Here is a 27,070-nt window from a genome sequence, read left to right on the forward strand (position 1 = left end):
AAAATATAGATATTTACTCATTAGAATATAAGGTGAAAATATCAAAACTTTTTTAGATAAATTAAAGAATAAGTTTATGCTAATTATCTATATTCATAATGATAGTATTGCATACTTTTAAAAATCTAATTTATTGTTTACTAAGTAGGAAGTTCACATTTTTATTTTTGTTAAAGTTACAGGTTTTAACTATTTAAAACAGTCATACCCAGGCACACTCAATCCCAAAAAAATTACCATAAAAAAAATAAAAATATTATAAAAACAGAACGTGAAAAAGATATTTAAAGATATTTAATTTAAGTGTTACGGATGAAATTCGAATCTACCTGTGACGTAAATTCCGTCTACGCGCAACACTACTGGCAGACAGCCGAAGTAAATCGTTTAAAAAGAATCATATTATTATTAATAAAACATTATTTATAATTATAATCAATAAGTATGAAAATATTCTCGTCGCCTGTAATTTGTTAAACATAACATATACCTATATTTATTACTGATTCTGATTCTAAATTTTATTTTTTATTTTCAAATAATACCCAATATATAGTGTTAATGTTATAGTATTCCAGACTCCAGTATACCCCAACACATTCGTGGTCACACTCGTTTTACATTGGATAGTAGTCGTGTAATTTCTGATCTCGTATGAGTACATTTTAGATACTTGTTCACTTTTATGCCGTGTTGAAGTGTATTTATTTTTAGTAACATCAAAGGAACCAACTTATCATCGATTTACCAAACGTGAAATTCACTTACGCGTTTTAAGAAATGTACCAATTTTTGTAAGTGCATATTTTTTTACAGAACCAAAAATCATAATTTTATCATATGTATTGCTCGCTTTTACGATACGCAAAACATCTGATGTACCTATAGTAAATGCAATACCCATTTGTTACTGTGAAATCCTACTATTATTGCAATCTGCTACTTATAACATAATTATTATATTATTAGTGGTGTATTCTTGGGTATAATTCTTATAGGATTATTTTCCTTAAAATAAACAATTTAATAACTCAAAAACTACTATAGTTATTTTGATTGTGATAGGTCATCATTTCCAGAAAAATTATTTGGTAAATAATTTACGTTTGGAAAGAGAAGGGAGGGTTCTCGTTTGATAAACAAAAGTTCGAAAAAAAATCAAGAATCTAAAAAATGGTCTATTTCAAAATTCCAAAAATAAAAATCTCAATTATTTGTACTATTAAGGAAAAAATGGGGGTAAACCATCCTGTATAGTGTACCTATATACGCCATTTCGTCGGATTTATATAATCAACCGATTCATTTGAAATCTTTATCACTGCGGATGCTGTTGTGCTCACAGTTATGCTCATTATTATGATCATATTATGTGAGACGATGACGACGACCCCCTCGGGGCTTGAGAGCCTCAATAGAAATATTTCTTCTCACGTGGTACGACGAAGAAGAGTGGCCACAGGCAAAATTGAATTTCTTCTACATATCGAATGTGTGTATACTATATACTATAATATTATAGGTAACTTATAGTTAGTTTACGATATTATATAAATAATAAGAACGTCGTCATCGTAGTCACCTTTTTCGAGAGGAGACGGCGAATTCCGCACGCACACCCAAATTACATAACGGTTTGACATACGAACTACATAATATACCTGCCTAAGAAACTGTTTCAATGTGACATATTAAACGTATATTATATAGATAAACGTTTTAATAAAGAAATGATCGGTGTTTTGTCAATCAAAAAATCCGATCGTGACACTAGAAAAAAAAAAAATTATACAAAATTAAATTGTTTTTAGCACTAGCCGTGCACGGAGATAATATATTATTATTTTTGCTGTAGTACACTGTAGTAAATACAGCTGGACGATGACGAAACGGCTGGCTAACGATTTGGCCGAACTACAGCTAGGTACCATAATATAATGTATTATTGTGTTGTGTATATACAAGCGGTGACCGTTCTCAAGAGGAAAAAAAAATAACGATATGAAGTAATAGTTATTATAATAAATCGATTCTAGATGTTCTATAATTACTTAAGTACTGTTATAATGCCTCTATCAAAATGTTAAGGCACTACCATTCATGGCTATTTATATATACATAATACATATACTATATTGATACCTACTTGTAATCTATATAGTCGCGGTGGTCCTGTCTGAAAAGTTAATAATTTGGAGGAACAAGAGTCTGGTTTCAATAACTATATATTTTTGTGACTTAAACACATTACGCATTTTATTTTAATGCAACATTATCAAATTTAAAAAAAAAAACTCAATTGAATTCAAAACACTTGACCTCGCCGCGTACTCAATTAGCTGAATACGATATATACGCGTGACTATATCCATTATTGTACGCTGGTGTATGCTTACCAAATTTCAAGTACTTTATACGTATTTATCGAAGAACAATACGTTTTTTGGCAACAAAAATTAATTAAATATCTAGCTTATTTTATATCTCTGCAGAACTACATGATAATATTATATTTTGTGTAATAACGATGTAGCCCAACCAGCTTTGTTTATGTATTATATTAAAAACTAAGCAAATTATTTCAACTCTAAACAGTCTAAACATTAGCGCGTTATCACTCGGTTTAATTTTGTTTAATTTTTGTAGGAAATGTTTTTATACTTATAAAATATGATTCCTAATTTTATGTAGTTATAAATAACATCATTTTTTTTGAATTATTATATTCTGATGTCATTTTTTTTAAATAATTTTTTAGCAGTTATCACAATAATAAACAACTATATAATTTGTTTACAAAAATTTAGTATTATATATAGGTATATGTGTATACTGTATATAGTTACTTCAAGTTATATATATATATCATTGTTTAAAACCCAAGAATTGTAAGTCGTAGGTATTTAACATTTTCCACGTTATTGTATAATATTATATTAAAAATCGACCGTAATTTAGTATTTAGGTGATAACAAATATGAAAATAGTATTTTTAATGTCGGCAACGTAATCTAAAATAATATGTAGTTAGATACGTGTATCATTAGTAGACCAAATGGTACTTTCGCCCGTTAAATATGATATAAAAACTACTATTAAAATATTTAGAGAAGATACGTTGGAAAATCATTTTATACGCCGTTTTACGTTATGGATCATTTTAAACTAGACATTTATCATAAAAAAAAATGTTATAATTATGTGTATTTAATTTTATCTTCCCACGATTTCTCATACTAAATAACTAATTAACAACAAGTTACGTTCACGATTTCATTTTCCCCAGTAGACGGCAAATCTGTAGTTTTATAAACTAAAAAAAAAATTAGCTTTTGTTAGAACCCAATGACAATATCAATCAATACAGTATTCTAATATAAACTTTTTATATTAAAATATTTGTAAATAATAAAATTAAATAATTCTTTATAGTATGATAAATATAATAGCTAAATAATTTTTTAAAGCTGCGTAAATCTATATAATTAATATTCCAATTTAATGAAGCAATAAAATATTTCTAAAAATTGATTAATGACGAATTCTTGATCATGAATAATACGGTAAACATGTGTTCGAAATTCCGATTCAATTTGGTATGTAATAATATACACCTATAAATAGAAGAAAAAAACAAAATAAAATATCCAATCATTTTTAATTCGCGTGAAGAACGATAGCGTATGACTCTTTTAGTATAATATTATATACAAGTAAGATATACAATAACAAATAAAAAATATTATCAACCCATACCCAAGCAACATCCATAAAGTTCTATATTTCCTATTATGAACAATCCTTTTTTAAACAAATGTTACGTACCTATACTTATGTTATTAACTCTTCATGTAAATACCTAAAAATGTGATCAAAAGAGAATTATTCAAAAAATGCTACTTACAATACGTATTACTTCCATTAGTCATCGATGTCACAAGCGGTGTTTCAATATAAAAAACAATAGTAATAATAATAAATATTATCATAACATATTTAATCGTGTACACTCGGTCGGTATATTATATCATAGTATTAGCGTGTCGATTGGAGGCGGTAATAATACTTGTATATATAATATTACCTACTTTAAATAATCGAATTTGAAGAGTTAACAGTTTAATGACGATATATAGATGTATTAAATAAAGATGACTTATAAAGTAGTTAGCTTTGGTTTGGGTGTCACGTTGTCGGCGGGAAGTTTATAGCGGTAGTGAGGGAGGTTTCGCGAGACAGGTAACCCGATCGCGTCATTGGTGAGGTCATATCAATATACATGCATATTATGCATTTACATGCATAATTTGTTTATGCATTCATATTATTGCATACACACAGGATTTCGCTTTCACACTATTATGGTCAAGATGTCTAATGCTGCGAACTTTCGGCGGATGACCGCCGTCATCATAGCGACCACAAACACATGTTCAGAAAAACTGCGCTCTCTTCACTCATCACGATACATCCGACGTATGTATCTTGGCACACATAAGTCTCACCGCCAGCAATGCTAGCACCGTTCATTCCACGATGATCTAATTATTATGACATGTTGTATGAAAAAACGAAATTGAGACGTCAATAACCGGACAAAATTTTTAAATTGTTAAAATAAAAACGGGCGAGGCCGCAACACCACAAAATTTATTATTGACATAATTTTATAAAATTTATTTTTGGTTTATAGTTCAACGAGGGTTAACGTGCACGAAAGGCCAACAGGGAATAAAGAATAAACCGAGTGTATGATCGATGCAGGCTTCAATAATAATTATGTTATTATAATATGATTACAATATTATGATAATAATTATTATTATTTATTATTGTTATTATGCACACGCGCACACTTCGCGAATGACGCGTATTGTGATCATCGGAAAATCGTTCGAATATTAAAAACTGTCGTCGAAACCCTAACCCCGATAGCTGAGCTAAGTGGACAAAATAACATAAATAAGACGACAACAATATTAAAATAATAAAATAATAATATGCAGGTCTAGCTATATCGAGAGAGACCACGGTACTAGCCTCATTATTACAGCGGAAGTGTTTGCCTCCCCCCGCTAGACATGAGCGTAGCGCGTGCGCAATCATCACGACGACGTGACGATTGTTTACACACATTTTGCGGCGATAATAAATGCACGAGCACGTGTCGATGACGACGACACACTTGAATGTTACCGGCTGTAAATATGCATAATGTATAGTAGAATATACCTATTAATAATAATTATTTATTAATTCACGATGACCGTAATACGAAACCGCGAGCGTACACGGAAAAAATTATTGATGCGGTCATAGTGTATAATGTATAATCGACACCTCTTTGTTGTGGCACATCCGCTCTGGATGCCAAAGATATCTTCCCTTATATTCATCACGTTTTGTTCCCTTGGCCTAGTTCCTACAGCCCCGCAATGTCACCTTCTACACATTATCATCAGCATCGTGGACTATGGTTTTCACTGTTTTCAAAAAGATATGATATAGTAATTTATAAATTTTCGTTAAAGCGTAACGAGTGTAATATTCTATTTTTTACGATTCCACATGCGTAGTTCACTTATTTAAATTTTTTATACTAGCTTCACTCCCGTAAAATATATGAGCCGTTAGTGATTAAAAAACACTTTTATTCGGGATAGCCTTTTTATAACTGTATACTGGTCTTCTAGTATTTTGCAAATAGCCTGCGAATGATAAACCCTCCCTATTACTCGGTAAATAACCATTACAGTCCTATGAAAATAATTTCTGCAAAATCTTGATTATTACCTATGTGTTCGATTTATTAAAAAGTAGATAATAAGTATGCATATACGAAACATTGTGAATATATTTTGTAGAGGAAAATTGTATAATAGATGATCTAATAGAAAATAGAGGAAATTACCGGCCACCTAAGTGAAAAACAAATATCACTGGAATCAACAGTAGATAGTTCTTATTGTACTTCTATTAAGAATCGAAGCATTTAAATGTAGGCAACAGTGAGATTATTAAGTTTTAAACTTATTAAAATAAGACTTTGTATACTTTTTTTTTAAACAAAAAATAAACTAATAATCACCCCATACGTGAGTACATGACTGGAATAAACTATCCTCTTGTACCTATACGGTTAACAAAAATCAGTATGATATTTCAATATTAAAATATATTATATAACTGGTTTGAGTAAAAAACTTATAATAGTAAAACGTAGTAAATATATCGTAAAAAATCTTACTTAATTTAAAGAATTAAATTATGTTGACATTTTATAATTCTTATATCGTGAAAAAAATTGATAAAAAACATAATAACGCGAATATTAGGCAAGCAAATTACTAAAAAAAATCACACGATGTAAAACAAAACGTCATATTTCATTCTACGACAACATTATTATTTGATATTTATTAAAGTATTAAACCAAAGTATTAGTTACCTACCTAGAATTATGATAAGTTGTCTAGAAAATAATGATATATTTTATAAATATTTTATTTTTTCATTACACTATATAATTTAAAATAGTTCTTGTAGTCTAGTATTATTGTATTAATAACTAAATTACCCAAGCAGTATAAACCTTATCCCAAACACAATTTGCTTTCAAAGAATATCAATTCAATTATACGATTAACAGTTTTAAGATGTATAGTTTAAATTTAAGTTAAGTTAATATATGCTTACACAGAGTACAGAAATAAAACTATTAAATACCACATTTTATTGACAAGTAAATAAAATATATATAGCTTCACTGAATCAACATGTTAGGTAATGTGTCATTTCAAAGATTAACCCAGACAAACAGTTAGACACTTCAATTTTATTAATTTACATGGATAAAGATATAGATTATGATATTATTTGCAAAGAAAAATAAATTCTCTATACCTTCAAAATAACAGGTTCTGTACAATGACTTATTTTATACGATGTATATGTAGAATTTAAGATATGGTAGGTACCTAGCCAGATATTGTTTTTTACTATTATAAAGCGAAATTAAAACCAGACTCGTCGAGCAAGCTTTACAGATTCGTATAATATGTACTCATGGTTATTCACGTTAATTCATATTTTAAATAATCATATTATGTATGTACAACGACACATTGCATTGGCTTAAGTCTTCAAATTTCTTACACTACCTACATCGCAATTACTTGAAAAACTTGTTTGTACGGCGAACAAGGAAAAATGAACGAAGCCATTTGGGCGCGAGGACATTTATTAGATGCATCCATTTGGGTGTGAGTACAACGAAAAAAAAATGATGATAATAATACAACTTTATAATTCTGCAATTATTAACCTATAATTTGTCGTTCAAAAAGTTGAAAACTTTCAATAGTGTGTTTCGTTATGCTTTCAAATCATGCAAAAAATAAAAAAAATATATTTATTATATACTCGTAAAAGTTAATACTTTCAGAGATAATAAAGACTTAAATACTACTAAACGAATCAATTAGTATTCTTAGACGATTTATTAAATAAATTAATCTTTGACAACAATATAATATACAAATAATATAACGCACTCAAGGTTGATCTACGGCTTTTATGAATAATTACAATCTCGAGTCAATCGGAGAAATCGAATCATAACCTTATTCAGGGACGTGAAGATGATGGATGATACGTGAGGCAACACGTTCGTTCATGACACGGTTTTTTGTACGAAATATTTCCTGGCCAATGTTTTTTAAACTACATGTCTTTCATAGCAATATAACATAAACCTACGTAGATGATGCGCACGCATGACATCAGAGAAGAGTATTTTATTATTATTATTATTATTATTATTATTGTTGTTGTTGTTATTATTAATTATGTTTTACTTTTTAATGATACACGTTTTACAAGTTTTAGAGCGTTTTGTGAGAAAAGTCGATAGGTATAAAACCATATAAACGTAAAAATATGTTTCACAAAAGAAAAACCAGTTGCAACTTTCCATATCACTACCTAAACTTATCATTGCCGTGGCATTTGAATTTTGAAAACATGGATTTAGAACATTTAACGTTAGATCATAGCGGTATCTCACGCTACAGGTACAAATTAAATATATATTTTTAAAACTGAATCAAGAACAATAGAATAAACGAGTTTAAATACTTTCCGAAAATACAAGGTGAGTCATTATATATTAATCTACATTCGTTGTGGCACGGTTCTTATTGTGTTTAAATCAAGACTGGTCAGTAAATTTAATCTAAATACAAATTAATATCATACGAAGTTAAGTTCTGCACAATTATGATTTATAAGCGATAATTAATAATGCCATATGAATTATAAATTCAATATCTTGTAAATAACTTTACGATTTTATTGTATTTTATCAACAAATATGTAAAATTGATTAGTTACCAATAATGGAATACTAACATGTTCAAAAACTCGTAACAAGTCGGCTTGAAATCTATGCATATATTAGTAAATTACACGGGTGACTAAAAAAAACATGTTTAGTAGGTATTGTAATACAGTATAATATATTAATATTATACTACCTATAATTTTTTATAAACAACTTCTCGGATTCAGGAAATAATCAAAAGAAAAGTCATCGAACTTGAATTACCCGTTTACATATTTTAATAACTTTCGCAGAATAAAAAACCGGACCATGATAATGTCACAAAAAAAAAAATCAATGGTAATGATACTATATTTGATACCATTTGAGAACATACAATTTTTATCTTATCGAGAAGTTACAGGTACGTTTCACAAGGGTTATAAACACGCTATATTTTGATTTAAGATTTTACAAAAAAAAATAACTCTTTAAAAAGTACAAATTTATCTTGCTAAGTTTTTTATACAGAAATACAACCACTGAATGTCATATCCAAATTGAATTTCAAAAATAAAAATATCTGTAAATAACATAATTTAAGATTATACATTTTTTTTAAACTAAATAACCACAATACTTAATTTATCTGCATTTAAAAAAAAATCGATTTTATGGTTATTTTGTTAAGTAGAAAATTCGGTGTGCTATGTGTGATAGGTGTCGAATGTACCTGATAATTGTGTGATAAATATATTAAATTTGAATTCAATGTATCGTTGCATAATATTTTTCCATAAATATTAAGAACACAGTAGGTTTAACTAAGTTTTATTAAAACAAATTCCAAGTATTATAACACGTTGGCCACCAGACTTGATTTTAAAAATATTTTTTTATTTACGATGAGTATCACCCGTGACTCTCAAAAAATATAAGTTTTCTTGGTTATTGAATTCTACATAACTTTAAGAAAACGAAATACCTGAGAGTCACCAGCAATTCACACGATACACACATAATGCCAATTTGTGAGTCCCCTGTGACTCTCATGGTACATAACCAGAGATCGTCAAAATTATGTCTATTGTATCATGGTGTGAGACAACCGTGATACTCATGGTAGCCAACGTGATAATTTACTGAATATTTGAAATGTTTATAAATAATAAGAGATAAAAATTATAGGTATCATGTCTTAAAACTGCTAATATAAATAAGTAAGAAATTTGATGAAAAATTAAAGTCTCTATTGATTTATTTATTTTCGAATTATAACAAATAACTTAAACGATTAATAACTGGTTTTGCGTACAAATTTTAGTTTCGTCCTATTATTTTTATTTTTCCCAGTTACTTAAAAATATTGGGAGTCTTTTGATCTTCCCTAACTACGATAAATCTAATTTACAACTATAAACTCCTATTAAATTTGAAAATCAAAGCATTTTTACTACATTTAGCTATTGACATGACATTTTTTTGACACATTATCGTGAAGTTTGAAATATTTAATCTATGACTTACGTTAGCTTGATCTTATAAGTTATATTACGTATACATTCGTCACAATATATACAATATAGGCATAAAGCTAATATATGGTAGAGTAAAAAATTAGAGCAAAGAAAGGTATTTTCGTGATATTTCTTTCAGTATTTATAACGAACATATTTTATTTGTTGATAATCATCTAAACAGCGTCAAATGATAGTACTACACTACTACTCTCAGTTGACATACAATCGTTGACAGTATTCAGTTCGTTAATTGTTTACTGTCAATTTATACATTTGTTACCATTATTTTAATGTACCACGAACATACCTTTCTTTAACTTACATTCGTTAGTTTTAAATTGATACCTTAGTGACATCATTTTCTTTTTTTTATAGAGATTTTTTACAATTATATTTGATTGGAATTCGTCTTACGAAGTAAGAATTAAAAATAATTATAATGATTATCAATTCAAATGAATACAGAAATGCGTATGCCTGCATGAATACTTCATTGACGTTATGGTTATATATATTAGTATGTTTTTGTTAATTCACTGAAATATTGCCATATTCAATGTCAGACCTTTCTCACAAAAAATCATATTGTTTTTTACCTTAAAAATTATGGTCAGTTTTAAAAATGAAAATGTGTACTAAGAAAAAACCCATTCAAATATTAAATGACAAATATGTTTTATCATATGAATTACAATTCATATTCACAATTTCATGAATCGTGTAATTTATATACTTAGGTAACTAATTTAAATTTTTAAATGTTAAATATAACATTTAAAAATGTATAACTGAACAATAAAATTATAATAAAAAATAATGTTGCATTGTATAATATACAGTATAAATAAGCAAATATGAAGTAAAACATTGTTATATAAACACAATGGAGGAGTAATATTTTATTATTTAATGGTATAAGAAAAAAAATTTAAATTTTTTCATGAATAAGTAATAAAATAAATAAAGTCATGCTATTGTTAGTGTTGCCTATTATTTTTCGATTTTAATATTTTATTATAGTTTTATCAATTTAAGCCTGTCTTGATTATTGGGGTTTCTCCTTCTTCGCACTTACACTGATGGGCTCGTTAAATCGAAAAGTATATTGTTTATGAAAAAATACTAATTTAAAAATCAATAAACCATTGATTTATGATTATTATCATCATCGTAAAGGTCCACTATATGTCACAAAACAGTGATATATAGCTTTACTGAACAGGAAAATAATTAGATTAATGTCAAATTTAAATTTTCATAAAATAATCAATTATATAGCTAAGTTAACTTGTTGAAGTCGGTAAATGACGAACTATTCTAATCAACGAGGACCGTGTTAAATACAATTTTTTTCATTGAAATAACCAAAATAAATAAAAAAATTAGATTTTATAATATTTCGCAGATTATTGCTACCTATTTAGTTCTTATTAATGATAAAATTGTAAACATAGAACACTTTGCAGATAAAAAATATCAGCCATTTTCCGTGTTTCAAAATATTACATTTCACTATTTCAGGTATAGGAAGTCGGCCATATAACTTAGATAATGCAGCCATATAAAAGCTTGTATATTATGATCAAAACTGACTAAGCTATAATAATATGGTTGTATTATATTATATCAGTGGACAAATTATCATTGATAATGATATTTTAAAAGTATTCGCTTCTAAATACAGTCGTTTACAATATTACATGACATATACATGACATGGACTAGAGTACAGAAGTAGAAAAATATATATATATATAAGTACCAAACTAAATATTTTATTGGTTAAATTGAATTGTTGAGAACATGTTATAGTGACGAAGGGTTCTTTATGACTCTACGGCTTATTTTGAACTTAATAATTGTTTAAAACTAGCCTAATATAATTACTAAAACCTAATTTCACACGTGTGAATACAGCCACTCATGTATGATAAATACCTATCAAACGTAACTTACAAAATGTAGAGCATGTATATTATATTTAAAATCAATTCCACAAACAAATTATGGATTACACAATATTTAACCATCGACTATCGAGTTACTTACAATTACTTTGTAACACATACCTCACAAATACTTAGATTCACCATTAGCGTTTCTTAAACGGGGGTTCGAGATAAGTTAAAGTTTCTAAGCTGTATAAACTGTAAGCTTTAAAGTATTAAAAAACTCAAAAATGACCCTGAAATAATTATATTATTCATATTATCATGTTTATTTAAACGACGTATAATGTCGATATGTCGATAATATGTGTATCACGATACGCAATTAATAAATTCTCGAACTTTCACCAATCAGTGTTTCATATCACCGCGTCCGCGACAGAAATAAATATAAACTAGTAGCTGTAATAACATTTTTGTCCTATAAAACATGTAGATGGCGATAGATTTTGGTAGAAAATTATGAGAACAGTGCTAAAAAATATTAAGAAACATTGACTTAGATATATTATGTATAACAATTCATAACAATTTATAAGATAAAAACTAATAAACATTTATACTCACGAGGAAAATATAAGTTCTAGAAAAGAATATGTTTCCACTTCGAGTTGGAATAATTACAACAGTTTCACAAAAAAACTATAATGTACAATTAAACGCCAAAAAAAAACCCGCTAAATATATAATATAATATATATACCTTATATAACAATGCGGAATGCACATATTACTCTTTACCTAGCGGGAATATGTACTTTATTACGAAGAAAATAAAAACCATTATTCTCAAAAAAAAAAAAACGAAAGTTATGTATAACTACCGAAAACGATGATGGGCAGTGGCAGTTGAAAATTAAACCACAGTCTACTACAGACCGTCGATTGTTTACCCGCGCCTGAAGCCACTATCTCGAGACTATACCGTCTATACCTATATCTAACATTACTAAATTTAATCAAACCTATTTTTTACATTGACTCACATACAATGAGAACTTGTATTCCAACTACGTGCAAGATAATCCATTTAAATTCATTATTTTTACCTAATTTAATGTCATTCCTAAACATCGTTTTTTTTTAAAGTTATTTACTCTATTATTTTTATTAAAAATGGATAGTTGTCCAGATTTGATACGATGGTTTATACAATATGATATAAGTTAGAAGATAAAATAATATGAAATTTAAAAAAAAAACAATATAATACGTTGACAAATCACTGATATCTAGGTACCTGGTACATAATATTATAAAAAAGTATTACCTACAATATTTTAAAAGATATATACATATTGATATATTAAGCACTGTATCACCAATAGATAACAAAATATATTTTATAAATATGTAAAGCGTATTTTTTTAAGGTCGTGGAATGTAAAAAAACGACATAAACATTAGGTATATTTTTTATTTTGAAGGTAATTTGACAGAGTTAAGAAGGAGTCGTTAAAGTTATTGTTCAGTAGTTTATACAGACAATTTATAAAATTGATTTTTTTTTTAATGATCTTAGGTACACTTAGATATTATAGAAAATAATATTATAAGTTTCCCAAATAATAGAAGCATATTATATTTGTAAGAGAATAATGGTTGAATAAAGAATTTTTAATGTAAATGGGTAATTAAAATTGTATTTAGATAGGTAAGTTATATGGAGAAAGCTTTTTTTCTTAATTGATAATATACCTATGTACCTTAAAAGTATAAGTTTAGTGTCAAACATTAGAACTATCTTTAATTTGAGAGTAGCATAATAAAATATGGTTAGATAAATGCAAATTCAAATAATTAATACGATGTTTTTTAGTAAAATAAATAAATTGACACTTATTTATGTTAAGAATTTATGATACAAGCAGTTTAGATACTTTAGAACGTAACAATTTAAAAGACTATCTTTTTACATTTTTGTACGTCATACATCCTAAATTGCATATACCGGAGTAAAATATTCGTAAGGTTACTTTATTAGTGAAAAATGCATAAATGTTAGATAAGTAGTGTAGTAAAATAACGTAACGTTTAGCGAGGCTCTTCAGTGTCATTCTATTCAGCTTTTTAAAACTTTTATGGTTAAATCTGTAATGTTATTCAAAAATGAAAACGATAAAAATTATATAAACGACTATTTTTTTGTCAACAATGTTGGTTTGCAATAATGAAGGTAAAAAAAATATTTTCAAAAAAGCTACAACTTTCCGAAATAATGAATATAGACACGCCTTTATAAATTTTGTTCTGTACACAGATCAAACCGATTGATGAGGGGAGAGGAGTCGAAGAGGAGAGGATACCCAATATCCGATGTGCTGCATTCTCCCTGCCCAAAAATATCACTCCTTTCATTGTTCACAGACATCAATTATACACAGCTTCACTATTATTCGAGATACAACTTATAGTTAAATTCGATACTATCACAACAATGGGCAATACCACAGGATTTTTGTTACGCTATGTTGTCACACTACGTATACCCACTTATACTATATGTGTCGATGTATTTATAAATAAAAGAAGTAGGTACTACATAATAATATTAATAATAATATAGGTACTACATTTTTGTTGCGCACACTGTCATCTTTTCGTTTATATATTTTGTAGGCGCGCACCAGCACAATAAACACCGTTGTACGTTGACATTGACATCGCGTATACAGACTATACGGTTTGTAATGAGAATTTTTAATTTTCGTGTCGGTCGTGCATATGTACGACACATACCATTCCATTGTAATCAAATAGCGTATATATGTATATATATATATACATATACATGCACTATTCCATTGTAATCGAATAGCGTATATACACTATACACACACACCGCACCTCAGGTCCGATGCAGTCGTCTCCGTCACCTACAGGTGTATATTATTATATTATATACAGCGTGTCGCGTGTGTATATTGCGCCTTTTTTGTAATTCGCTCCTCTCGTCGAAAGAAATAATACTATACTTATAAATATTTAGTCCGAAGAGGACCTTGGTAGTTACTACGAAGACGATAACCATTACGAATCACCTACATATCCTTTATTTTATTATATATATAGTATACATAGGAGGAAATAGAATGTAAATCGGTACTATCTAAAAAAAAAAATTGTTTTTAAAAAAATCGGTGAGAGGCTCGTGCCCAAATGGTGTCACACTGTCACACAAACAATGACCGGCACGTACCACCGTCTACAGAATATTAATTTTAACGAGGAAAAAATATATGAAATAGAATTATAACTCGGTTATATAATATTAAATTCCTATGGTTAGTCTTTTAGGGATTTATAATAAATACGCCGTGCGTCACCGGAACGAAAACAATATTTTTTATTATTAATATATTATTAATGGGATACCTACAATCACAATGACATGGGTACATGGCAGTATGGCACACAATGCTTAAACATCGTTAAAAATGCTCAAGTAGTGTATTTACTAACACTTTACTCTGTAAATCTACACTTTGTAATTAAAACACTAATCAGTTACATATGACCAATTAACTACCTACTCATTTGAAACTCGATTTTTATGTATCGAAACACTTTGATGAATAATCCGTTTTAGGATGTGAAATTAAAAATGTATGTCGTCAATCAAAAACGTAAAAACTTAAGAAATTGAGATAAATATCACTTTTTCCAAAAACAACGCCATACCAAAAATTATAATTAATTGTTTTCACTAAAATTCGTTCTTTTCAAAATCGTGAGTCACTTTGTATACCTAGTTCATTGTCATATCTATAATTCAATCTGCAGCCTGATTGCGTGTGACTTATATTTTCCATGGTTAGGTTTGTAAGTGAAGACGACTTACATGGTGCTTTTGAACAAATATACTATGTTTAGTCATTCTAATTTTGGGTGATTGTAAACTCTCCCGATGGTAAACTCTCCTGATGGTAAACTCTCCCAGGTTTACTCCAGTACTACCTGACTGAAACGTGTAAACTCTCACAGGTCTATTCCTGTACTACCTGATGGAAACATGTAAACTCTCCTAGGTCTAGTAAAAATCATAAAATAAATTTAATATACATTGCGTTTAAAAATAGTCGATCATATATAATAATAATAACAATAATAATAATAATATAAATTAATGTATTTAGATGGTATGAGGTATAATATTATAGTCAAAATTGAAAATACAATAAAAAATCAAATTTCAAAAAATTTAATATACATTTAAGTTTCTTTTAAAAATAGTCAATAATAATAATAAAAATAATAATAATAATAATAATGATATAAGTTACAAATACAAAATATACATAAAAATATAAAAATGATTGTTTTTGATAATAAGAACATACAGATTTTAAAAAAGTTAGGGAATCTATTTTTTTTTCCTAAAAAAATGTTTTAACATTTAAAACAACTCGGGAGAGTTAATATTAACTGTTAACATACTTCCTACAGGTAACTATAAAGTTAACCCGGAGAGCTTACACATTTACTTTAGGTAAACATAATTTTGACCTGGGAGAGTTTACACATTTACTTCAGGTAAACATAATATTAACCCGGGAGAGTTTACCATCGAGAGAGTTTACTATTTTTTTAAAATCGGGAGAGTTTACCACCGCCCCTAATTTGGACATTTAAAGTGTTACGAAATATTGATATAAGAGAAATCAATAACAGTTTTGGAGATTTTAGTACGAAACTCATCTCGATACACGTCATACTCAAACTATCGGTATACCTATTCATAATAATGTATATGACATATTAATATATGATTTTAACTGCCAATGGCTTAAAAGATAATTAAAAGAAATAATAAATTTGACATAAGGTTTGAAAATATTCAATTACGAATCAGGTGGAATTTTATCTCGTTTATCAATAAGATATATTTTTGAGTACCCATCTTATAGGTAAATAGTTTACATTAACATATTATTGATTCCATATTTCCATTATTATATTAAGTCATACGATATACCTAACATATTTAATCATATGTTATAACTTATAACCAGACGATGAGTAAAAATGAACTAAACATCCATCAAACGATTAATAATTAATAACAATATTAATCTAAAGCCACATGGCACATTACTACCTATTGTACTGGTATTATTCGCCGTATGTAATATTAGTCATTAATTATTCACTATAATTCATTACGCAAAAGACAAATATATCAAAATTCAAAATAACTATAGACATTATTTATAATACCGATAATATAATATTGAATACTTTTTTTTCAATAATATTGTATTATATTCATTATCCATCCATAATTTAATAGGTGGTTGTTTCTAGAACAATGTCAATGTCAATGTGCATTGCCAATTATATTATTGTGGATTATGAATTTATACAAATGGGAATATACGATAAGCATAAAGTTAGTTCAATTTATTACAGAGCTCTTGCTACACAATAAAATCATTAACTTCCAAAATAATGCATTCGTTTTTTATGAACCCTAAAATATTACGTGATTTTTATAAGCTTTGAAAATTTACTACGCTCATGATTTCGGTGATGTTTCTTTATATCTATTCAGGAAACGAATCGAGTAGACCAAAAAAAATTTCCATTTCCATTTTTTGAGTATGTTTTTTCTAAAATATAATTTGAATCAACAGATTTGTGTGGGTCACGGTCCACAGAGTTTAACGAGCTGTTCAATTTTGACTTGTCAAGGCTGCCGCGCATGAAACTATTTCAGTATATATCACCTACTATTTATTATAATTAAAGGTTTTACGGTGATCGAACCCGAAATTCAGTTAAAAATGCAACTTTATATCACAAAATAAGTTCATTTTCAATATGGCTTGAATTTATATAAGCTACAAATAAATCACAAAATATATTTTAAATAATTGTGTTTAGGTTATACCAAAAATGGCAAATATGCGATAAAATATATGCTCGTAAAAATACCATATGCTTAAAATTGTAAAATATGATCTAGAAACTGTAAAATTTTATATACTATGCACAAATACTAAAAGAATTCGTATTTTTTTATCACGGTTTCTATTGTAAGTTGTAACATAATATTTTGTGCTTACCTGGAATATGGTACGCGATCGATCATTAAAAATATGCAAATGCATACAAATCCAAGCCCTAATCAGTTGTCACGATCGCTTTTTGAATTAACTACCTGTAACTTTAGCATATTGATAACGGTTATTTGTATTGATCTGCACAAATGTTGATACGAAACATAACAATTTTAGTACCTATAATACCTATACTACCTTATACGTGATACCTCGCGTGATACATACGAGGGTATAGTGAGTTATATTAATGTATGATATTTTCTTTAGAAGTCCTGCTATTGTTTGATTTCTAAGCCCTGAAGATATTCAATTATAATTTCTAACGGAAAATAACAACAAATTATTCAAACTATAAAACCTCTATTGATTGAAATTCAATTAAATCTTGCCAGCAGCGGCACATTCCCTACTCGTGGATAGCATTTTAATTTAAGCAATATATATTTTTCAAGATGTTTGATATATAGTATATATATACTATAGGTACTATATAATACAGTAGGTATATACTATATGTCTATATACACACAAATTAATAACCAAATCGTTACTAACATTAGGTACGTATAATTTTATATTGTGACCTTGATTGTGTTGACAAATAACGTATTTTAATACTAAGTACGTTTACATTTTTATGCATAATAATAATATTTAAGAATTCAAATATAAAAACATGCAACTTGCTGCAATTTGACAAGTCAAATTACAATACAAATATGAACATTTATTTTTGAATTTTAAATGATATATATTATATATATATGTAATAATTACTACTATAAACGTATCAAATGTTTTTGCCCCAAAACCACGTGAGATTCGGTTTTCAATAATTAATAATAGATCATTCGCGGATTACATTAAATAGGTTCTCATTCCCTGTATATGTTGGCTAATACAGACAAACATAATACGTTAGAATATTCTACGATACAAGATTTTTACTGATTTATTTTGAGAAACAAATAATAATAATGGTGTGTATCGTGTGTCGGGAACAAATATTACGACACAAAGATGTATTACTATACCTATAAAAACACAAACAACTTAAATAACCGATCAAAACAGATCCACTTGTATAGTATGCACTTAAAATATCATGTATCTACACTTGTTGCGCTTTGCACACTTACACCCTTTAAGTTACGTTAATTGTTTATTGACAATACTAGTATATAGTATATCTATAATAAAGTGTATTTTCTTAACTATCCTAAATATGCCATTTACTAAAATAACTCCATCACCAACTATACAGTCATCCACACCCCACTGAACAAATATTAAATGTAACTTGAGAAAAGTTAGGAAACACTTTTACAAAAGTATGATGCAGTAAATTTCAATATTATGCGCGCCTCACCGTATCGGAAGGAAATTGAGAAAAAATGGAAAATAATTGCATACAAATACATTAAAACAATAGGCTAGCAAGAAAAGCGTAATCTCCGATTATTTACGAAGCTCTAAAAATAATAATGGATACTGCGGTCGATCATCTGACGCAAATATTTAAGGACGTAAAAAAATTACAATTTTGAAAAATGAGTATAACATTATAACAAATTACGATTATAATGGACGTTGGACAATAATAACACTATCTATATTTATTGACATGATCAGATTATCTGGGCTTAATATTGATATCATATAGTGGCAGAGGCGTCATTTTGGGGGTGGCAGGGTGTGCGGTTGCACCCCTTACTTTTAGAATGTTACAATTGGCCTGCGCCTTGCTGAAGCCTAAAATAATGCACGAGCCATGAATGCACAATTATTTATATGATTAAAATCAAATTGTAATAGCCGGTCTATAATGTATGGAAATAATTGAATGCAGGATAATATACATATACGTATTTTTATATGGCCTGGTGAAATTTCAAAATGGCCTGCTTGAAACTTCGCACACCAGAAAAAAAACCTGAAATGACGCCCCTGTATAGTGGGTGTTGGGTACGTACCTTTGGTGTGTCATCGCTGTTCGCATCGATCCCCACGAGCTTGGTGGTTGAGCCCATTGGGGTGTGACTGTATGGGGCGGCTGCGCCCCCACGGAGATCGACCGTGGTTTCCACCGCGGTGGCCACACTACAGCAGTAGTCGTAATCGTCCCAAGCAACCGCACCACCGAAATCGCTCAGTCCGCTGTCGTCGCGGCCAACAGTGGAAGCCCCGTCCGTCGTAACCGTGGCCGTGGTTGACGTAGTAAACGCCGTGGCCGTGTCACAACCGTAAACCGAACACGTTTCGCGGTCGAAATTACAACAGTCGTAGTCGTCGTCGACGGCCGTCGCGATATCGTACGCGAACGCTGACACTCGCGGACTGACTGACGTTGTCGGCGGTAACGGCGCGGCCACGGGCAGTCGTGACCGAGGCGGCCGGCCGGCTGTGATGCGCTCTCCCCCGCCACGGACGGATTCCAGTTTACGGAACACGCCGTAACACGACATATCGACGCTCGCCACTTCCGACAAGGCGTGCGTCGACGATTCATTCTTGCAGCGCATTGCCGAAATGTTCGACACCGTCCTTGTTATCTGTAAATGTACAAATACCATAATATTATGATTTTATACATGTTATTAAATATTATTAATGGTAATAATAATAGGTATCGTATAATGACTTGGACGTGTTACACACAATAATATAATACCTAGTACCTAGATATTGTTTAATTATTATAATGCAATGTGTTAAAGAAATAATTAGTAACGTTAATAATTTAAAAAAAATCAATGACTCAGATTTACGATACATAATAATATGTAATAAGATTCAATTTTGTCATTTAAAAACCCTTCAATGAAACTAAGCCTCGCGTGTCTCCGTTCAGCCAAGTTGGACTGAGTATATTTGGTATCGGAGCATAATCATGGGGTGGACAAGGAATATTTAGTATACACAGGCAGCGGCGTAGATACGATTTTTTTCTGGGGGGGGGGGGGTTAAAATATATTTATGACACAAATTACAAGTTATTAGTTAAACTAAACTTCATTTTTATTTTGTTTCAAATTGGTAGGAATTGATTCCATCATCGAAAAATGCGAAAAAAATATTACTTTAAAAATAATCAGTATCACAGAAGATAAAATACCAATATGAAAAGTTTTTTTTGGGTGTTTGAGGGGGTGGAAACACCCCCCCCCCCCCCCCGTAACTACACCACTGTACTGTGAGATCTTACACTACACAACTTACTGTACTCCTGATAGTCCTGCAATATTGGGCGGACAAGAGCATATAATATTATAACATATTATAATATTTTATCAAACATATACTTAAATTAAGTTCTTTTGATTACCTCATAACAAAAACAAGTATTTTGAACTCTTTACAGCACACATAATTTATGCACTACCTACTGTACTTTCTTGTGTCCTTAAAGTTCTAAGACATTTTCTTCTCGAGTTAGATACTTAATTACTTATATCCCTATGCCCGGTGGAAGGCACAGGCAATACAAACCTATGCATGAGGCGGCATTATATAAGATGGGACATTTCTTTGGTGGTAGACAGGGCCGTATTTAGGATAATATTTTGTTGATACTTAGATTACAAAAACGAAAGGAATACAAATTTTGATTTTGCCTATGTATACATTTTGTTTGGAGCCGGCCCTGTTCTCACTATTTTTGTTTACCTTACAACATTTGTAATAATATTTCTCCGCTCTGCTACATATGGAAAGCATTAATTCCCGCTACACAAAATAATTACACAAATATCATTTTTGACAAAAACGATTTTCACAAATGTTTATAAAACCGTTTTAAATAGGGGCATGATAAGATTTTCAAAATATTTTCTCACATTCTTAACCATCATTTATGGTGTTAGATGTTTCATATTTTCGATTTCTATATAATGTCGATAAAAAATGTTCGACTCGTTCAAAATTTTTGAAAGTCTAATGCAAAGATTCTTATATTGTTTTCAGATACCAATTAAAAAAATAGTTTATTAACAACTATATTGTTTGTGCACTCTTATTATACCGGATAATAACTTAACGAGCTACTGAGAAAAAAATATTATACGGAAATAAAAAAACTAAAAGTTATTGTTCAATAGTTGAGCATCTATAGAGACTTTACTAGTCCTTGAAATCTAGATGGCCTTCAAATAATCTACTATTTAGAACAAATATATGTGTACTTTATTTACCAACTAGGAATCATAATGATCTAGTTATCTATTGACAAATATGTTTATTACCTTATTATATTTAAAGTTCACGAATAAATGAGGATACAAATATAAACTTTTAATAATTGCCGATTGCCGTATAGCATTAATATTTTATAAGTAAAATCTTTTTAAAAAAATATTTAACATTATTTTGTATACATTATTGGTTAAGTACCTAACAAAATTATTTGAACGATTATATTATTCAACAATGAGACTTGTAAAAACTAAAAGCTATTGAAGGTCAATTTATAATTACAACTTCATACAGCAAAATTCAAACCCGAAGAAATAGATTCATTTTTCTTAAAATAATTGTTTTTTCATTCATTCAAGTTTATAATAAATTATATGTTTACTTAATTCCCAGTCACTATAAGTTCTTTCCGCCAACTCATATCGTACATTATAAGTTTTAACATACTTCGATGCACAGTCAACGAAGGACATCTTCCAAAAGTTATATTTAAAGTTAAACGTTATTAAGTTCATTTTACCAACTATTAAAATGTTAAGAAAACAGTAAATGGAAAACTACAAAAATAAAACTTTACCTGTGAGAAGAAAGTATTTTTTGTTATTCGTATTATTTATTATCTACCTACATATTTATATATATTATTTTATGATATTATTAACTTAACTATGAACTAGGTACCTACATATCGGTCAATTGATTGAAGATTGGTAAGCAATATAAACAAAACTTTAATAATTGATTATATAGGTATTATGTATATCATAAACAGTGCCACAACAACCAGGGGTGCTAGGGGTGCAAAGAACCTCCAGGCCCCCTTTAAATCATAACAATGGGCCTCGAGGCCAGTAGCCGAACTATTTGAAACTTTTTTTGAAATTGAAAATTTCAGTTTTCTATAAATATCTCAAAAAAAGTCAAAATATATTGAAAATTAAATCATGTAAAGAAAATGCCAATCTCAATAACTGATCAAATTTTCAAGTATCTACGATTTATACTTTTTGAATAATAACAAATTTTTAAAATCGTTTGAGGATAAATCGTTATCGTTACGCGATTTCGTAAAAATTTAAAATTCAAACGCACTTAAAATTGTTCCTATAGTGATGCTTCGAGTTTTATCTATAGCTACTTGAAGGAAAACTTATGGAAAACTTAGTGTTGTATTTTTAATCCTTAGTTATAAACATAAAGGATTTTATGATTTTTCAACTTCAAAATTACTTGCAAATTTTCGCGTTTTCGACAGATTTCGTACAAATTTAAACTATAAACGCGTATCAAAAAAAAAATTGTGGGAAACGATTTTTAATTTTTTTTTAGCTACAATAAGAACAACTCATAAGGAACTTTGTATTCACTTTTCAAGTTTTTTTGGTCATCCAAATTTTTTTACTGACACATCCAAAAAAAATTCTCATAAAAATCGAAAATTTCAGTGGTCTATAAATAACTCAAAAAAAGTCAAAACATTTTGAAAATTAAACAATATATAGATAACACTAACATAAACATTTGGTGAAAATTTCAAGTATTTACAGTGAGTAGTTTTTGAATTACAACCATATAAAAAATCGATTTGGTCGAAAACTGTTTTTGCGTAAAAATTCCGGTTTTTTTGTTACTTTTGGATACTGAACGAAGTAATGAATGTATTGATTTTACAATGATGTGTGTTTTTTTTTTTTTGTGTGTGTCTGTGTACAGCATAACTAGTCGAAATAATGCTTCGATTTCAAACTTTGGGGGTGGTTTCCGATGTAAAAGTGAAGATCCTTGGTGCATTATAGAGGTCAAAAGTAAACATTTTCCAACAGTTTTCAAAAAAATCGATATTTTTATATGGTTGTAATTCAAAAACTAATCACTGTAAATACTTGAAATTTTCACCAATTGTTAATGTTAGTGATTTCTATATACCTACAGTTTAATTTTCAAAAATTTTCGACTTTTTTTGAGAATTTTTTTTTTGAAATATCGGTAACAAAATGTTGGACGACCAAAAAAACTTGAAAATTTAATACACGGTTCCTGATGAGTTGTTCTTATTGTAGCTAAAAAAAATTAAAAATCGTAAGTCACAATTTTTTTTAATAAGCGTTTACAGTTAAAAATTTTACGAAATCTGTCGAAAACGTGAAAATTTGCAAGTAATTTTGAAGTTGAAAAATCATAAAATTTTTTTCGTTTATAACTAAGGATTAAAAATACAAAACTAAGTTTTCCATAAGTTTTCCTTCAAGTAGCTATAGAGAAAACTCGAAGCATCATTATAGGAAAAAATTTAAGTGCGTTTGAATTTTAAATTTTTACGAAATAGCGTAACGATAACGATTTATCCTCAAACGATTTTAAACATTTGTTATTATTCAAAAAGTATAAGTCGTAGATACTTGAAAATTTTATCAGTTATTTAGATTGGCATTTTCTTTACATGATTTAATTTTCAAAATATTTTGACTTTTTTTGAGGTATTTATAAACAACTGAAATTTTCAATTTTTCTGAAAATATTTTTTTTTAAGTGTTGATAAGATTTTTATGGCTCTATCAAAATACTTTAAAATTTAATGCAAAGTTCCTCATAAGTTATTCTTATAGTGATTAAAAAATTATAAAAATACATAGGCACGATTTTTTTTTATTAGGATTTGAATTTCAAATATTGACTTAATACGTAAAAATTACGGCAATTTTCAAATTATCTTAGATCGAAATTCATAAAGCAATATGTATTTAATGACCTATTGGTACATAAACATGGTCTAAACTAGGGTTAAATTTCTGGGAGGGCTATACAGCACACCTAACAAAACTATTAATTTAAAATAACTTATAAGTGGCTTATATCTAAATAAAAGTTTTTCTTTTTAATTCTAAGATTTGAGAATTTAATACAAGGCTCATAATATATTTTTACAATAGCAGTTGAAAAATAAAATAAATGTATAGCCACAATTTTTTTTTACATGTATTCAAATTTTAATTTTGACAACACGTAAAAATCACAAAAATTCCGTAAATTATTTTATCCTAGAAATTCATAAAAACTTTTCCTTTTAAACCTAAGATTTGAATATTTAATACAAGGCTCCCAAAATATTTATACAATAGCAGTTGAAAAATCAAGAAATGTATAGTCACATTTTTTTTTTAAGCATTTAAAGTTCAAATTTTGTCTAAATACGTAAAAATTACGAAAATTCGCAAATTATTATAAGCTAGAAATTCATAAAAAATTTTCTTTTTAAATCTAAGCTTTGAAAATTTAATACAAGATTCCTTACAAATTTGTCAATCTTTATCACAAAAAAAATGTCTACCGGAAATTCAAATTAAATTTTTATTAGCATTTGAATTTCAAATATTGACAAAAATTCGTCAAAACCATGAATATTTCCAAATTATTTTGTAGTTCAAAATGCATAATATTGTTTGTATTTATATCTAAGGTTATAAAATTTAACACCAAGTTTTCCATAAGTTTTGCTTCAAATAGCTATAGAGAAAATTTGAAGCGTCATTATAGGAAAAATGTTTTGAGCGTTTGAGTTTTAAATTTTTATGAAATCGCGTAATGATAACGATATATCCTCAAACCAGGTATTCGTATATCTATGATAATATAAGGTATTATGAATATGATAACTACATGATAACTACACTAATTGATTAACCATGCTATATACAAAATGCGTCTTAATTGAAAAATAAAATATTTGTTTCAAAATAGAATATATGACAATATTTAAATATAATATATCCTAGACTGACAAATCATCTCCATTCAGAATCGTTTTACGTATACAATGATACCTATCATTGCATTCAAATTTAATCCCATCCATTACAGTAACCTACAGTACAGCAGAGCGACATCCACGACTTACCCGCTTTTTTTTTTTTCTCGATTTTTTTTGAAAACTGTTTACTTTTGACCTCTATAATGCACCAAGGATATTCACTTTTCCATCGGAAACCACCCCCAAAGTTTGAATTGAAGCATTATTTCGACTAGTTATGCTGTACACAGACAAAAAAAAAAAACACATCACTGTAAAATCAATACATTCATCACTTCGTTCAGAATCTAAAACTACCTATATTTAATGAAATCAATTTTATTATTATTTATTATTTTATAAATAATAAATATATTATGTGTTAATATATGTGTTTTCATTAAGATAGTGTTTAATATATTTTATTACTAAGGTTTTTCACAAAGTGGTAGGTATCTTACCTATCTTATTATTTTATCAAAAAATAGAAACTAATGAATACCTTAGAATAATAATAATGATTATTTATTATAATATAAAACAAAGTCTTAACTCCTAACCAAAATTATATCATAATAATGAAAATAATAATTTCGAATGACAGGGGGCTGAATTATATCATATTCTCGAATTTTTTAATTTTGCCATGTTGTAACGGCTGATTCCCAATTTAAATGCAATAAACATTTAAATCGGGAAAATAAAGAAAATAAATGGTTTTAACTTTTAAGTGCTGCTACCACTTTGCTCCTGAGTCCAAACCTATTATATATGTTCAATGCTCTTCACCTATCTGTAAGCAGTATAGCAGTGTATATTATATTAACTACATAATATAATGAATATAGCTAAAAACAACAAGCAATATGTATTTAATGACCTATTGGTACATAAACATGGTCTAAACTAGGGTTAAATTTCTGGGAGGGCTATACAACACACCTAACAAAACTATTAATTTAAAATAACTTATAAGTGGATTATATCTAAATAAGGAATATTTTTTTAAGGGGTCTGAATCGTATTCACGGGAGCTTTGCCCCCACCTCCACCATCCCACATTGTTGCGCCACTGTACATGGGCCCTATATATTTGGTGGCACTGATCATAAATGTATATGGTTAATTTAGTTGTAATCCATAAACATCGAGAAAGTTTTATTATAACCTACTATACTATTATATAATAATAATAATAATAATAATAATAAATCACTCGCTCCATTAAATACAAACATCGT

The 27,070-nt window shown here is 28.5% G+C and overlaps 1 protein-coding gene across 2 annotated transcripts in view; it reads right to left on the reverse strand.

Annotated features, from left to right (window-relative positions):
- The window catches only part of blot (solute carrier family member bloated tubules), a 48,290-nt gene that overhangs the window by 12,902 nt on the left and 8,318 nt on the right, over positions 1-27,070 (reverse strand). For both annotated transcript variants that reach the window (XM_015511284.2, XM_089224171.1), the window contains exon 2: positions 19,825-20,403. In XM_015511284.2, coding sequence (XP_015366770.2) covers positions 19,825-20,403 — 579 coding nt within the window. The remainder of the gene's footprint in view (positions 1-19,824; positions 20,404-27,070) is intronic.

Source organism: Diuraphis noxia, unplaced genomic scaffold (assembly GCF_037042655.1).
Source record: "Diuraphis noxia isolate RWA-SAM2 unplaced genomic scaffold, SU_Dnox_SAM2 contig0003, whole genome shotgun sequence".
NCBI lineage: Eukaryota > Metazoa > Arthropoda > Insecta > Hemiptera > Aphididae > Diuraphis > Diuraphis noxia.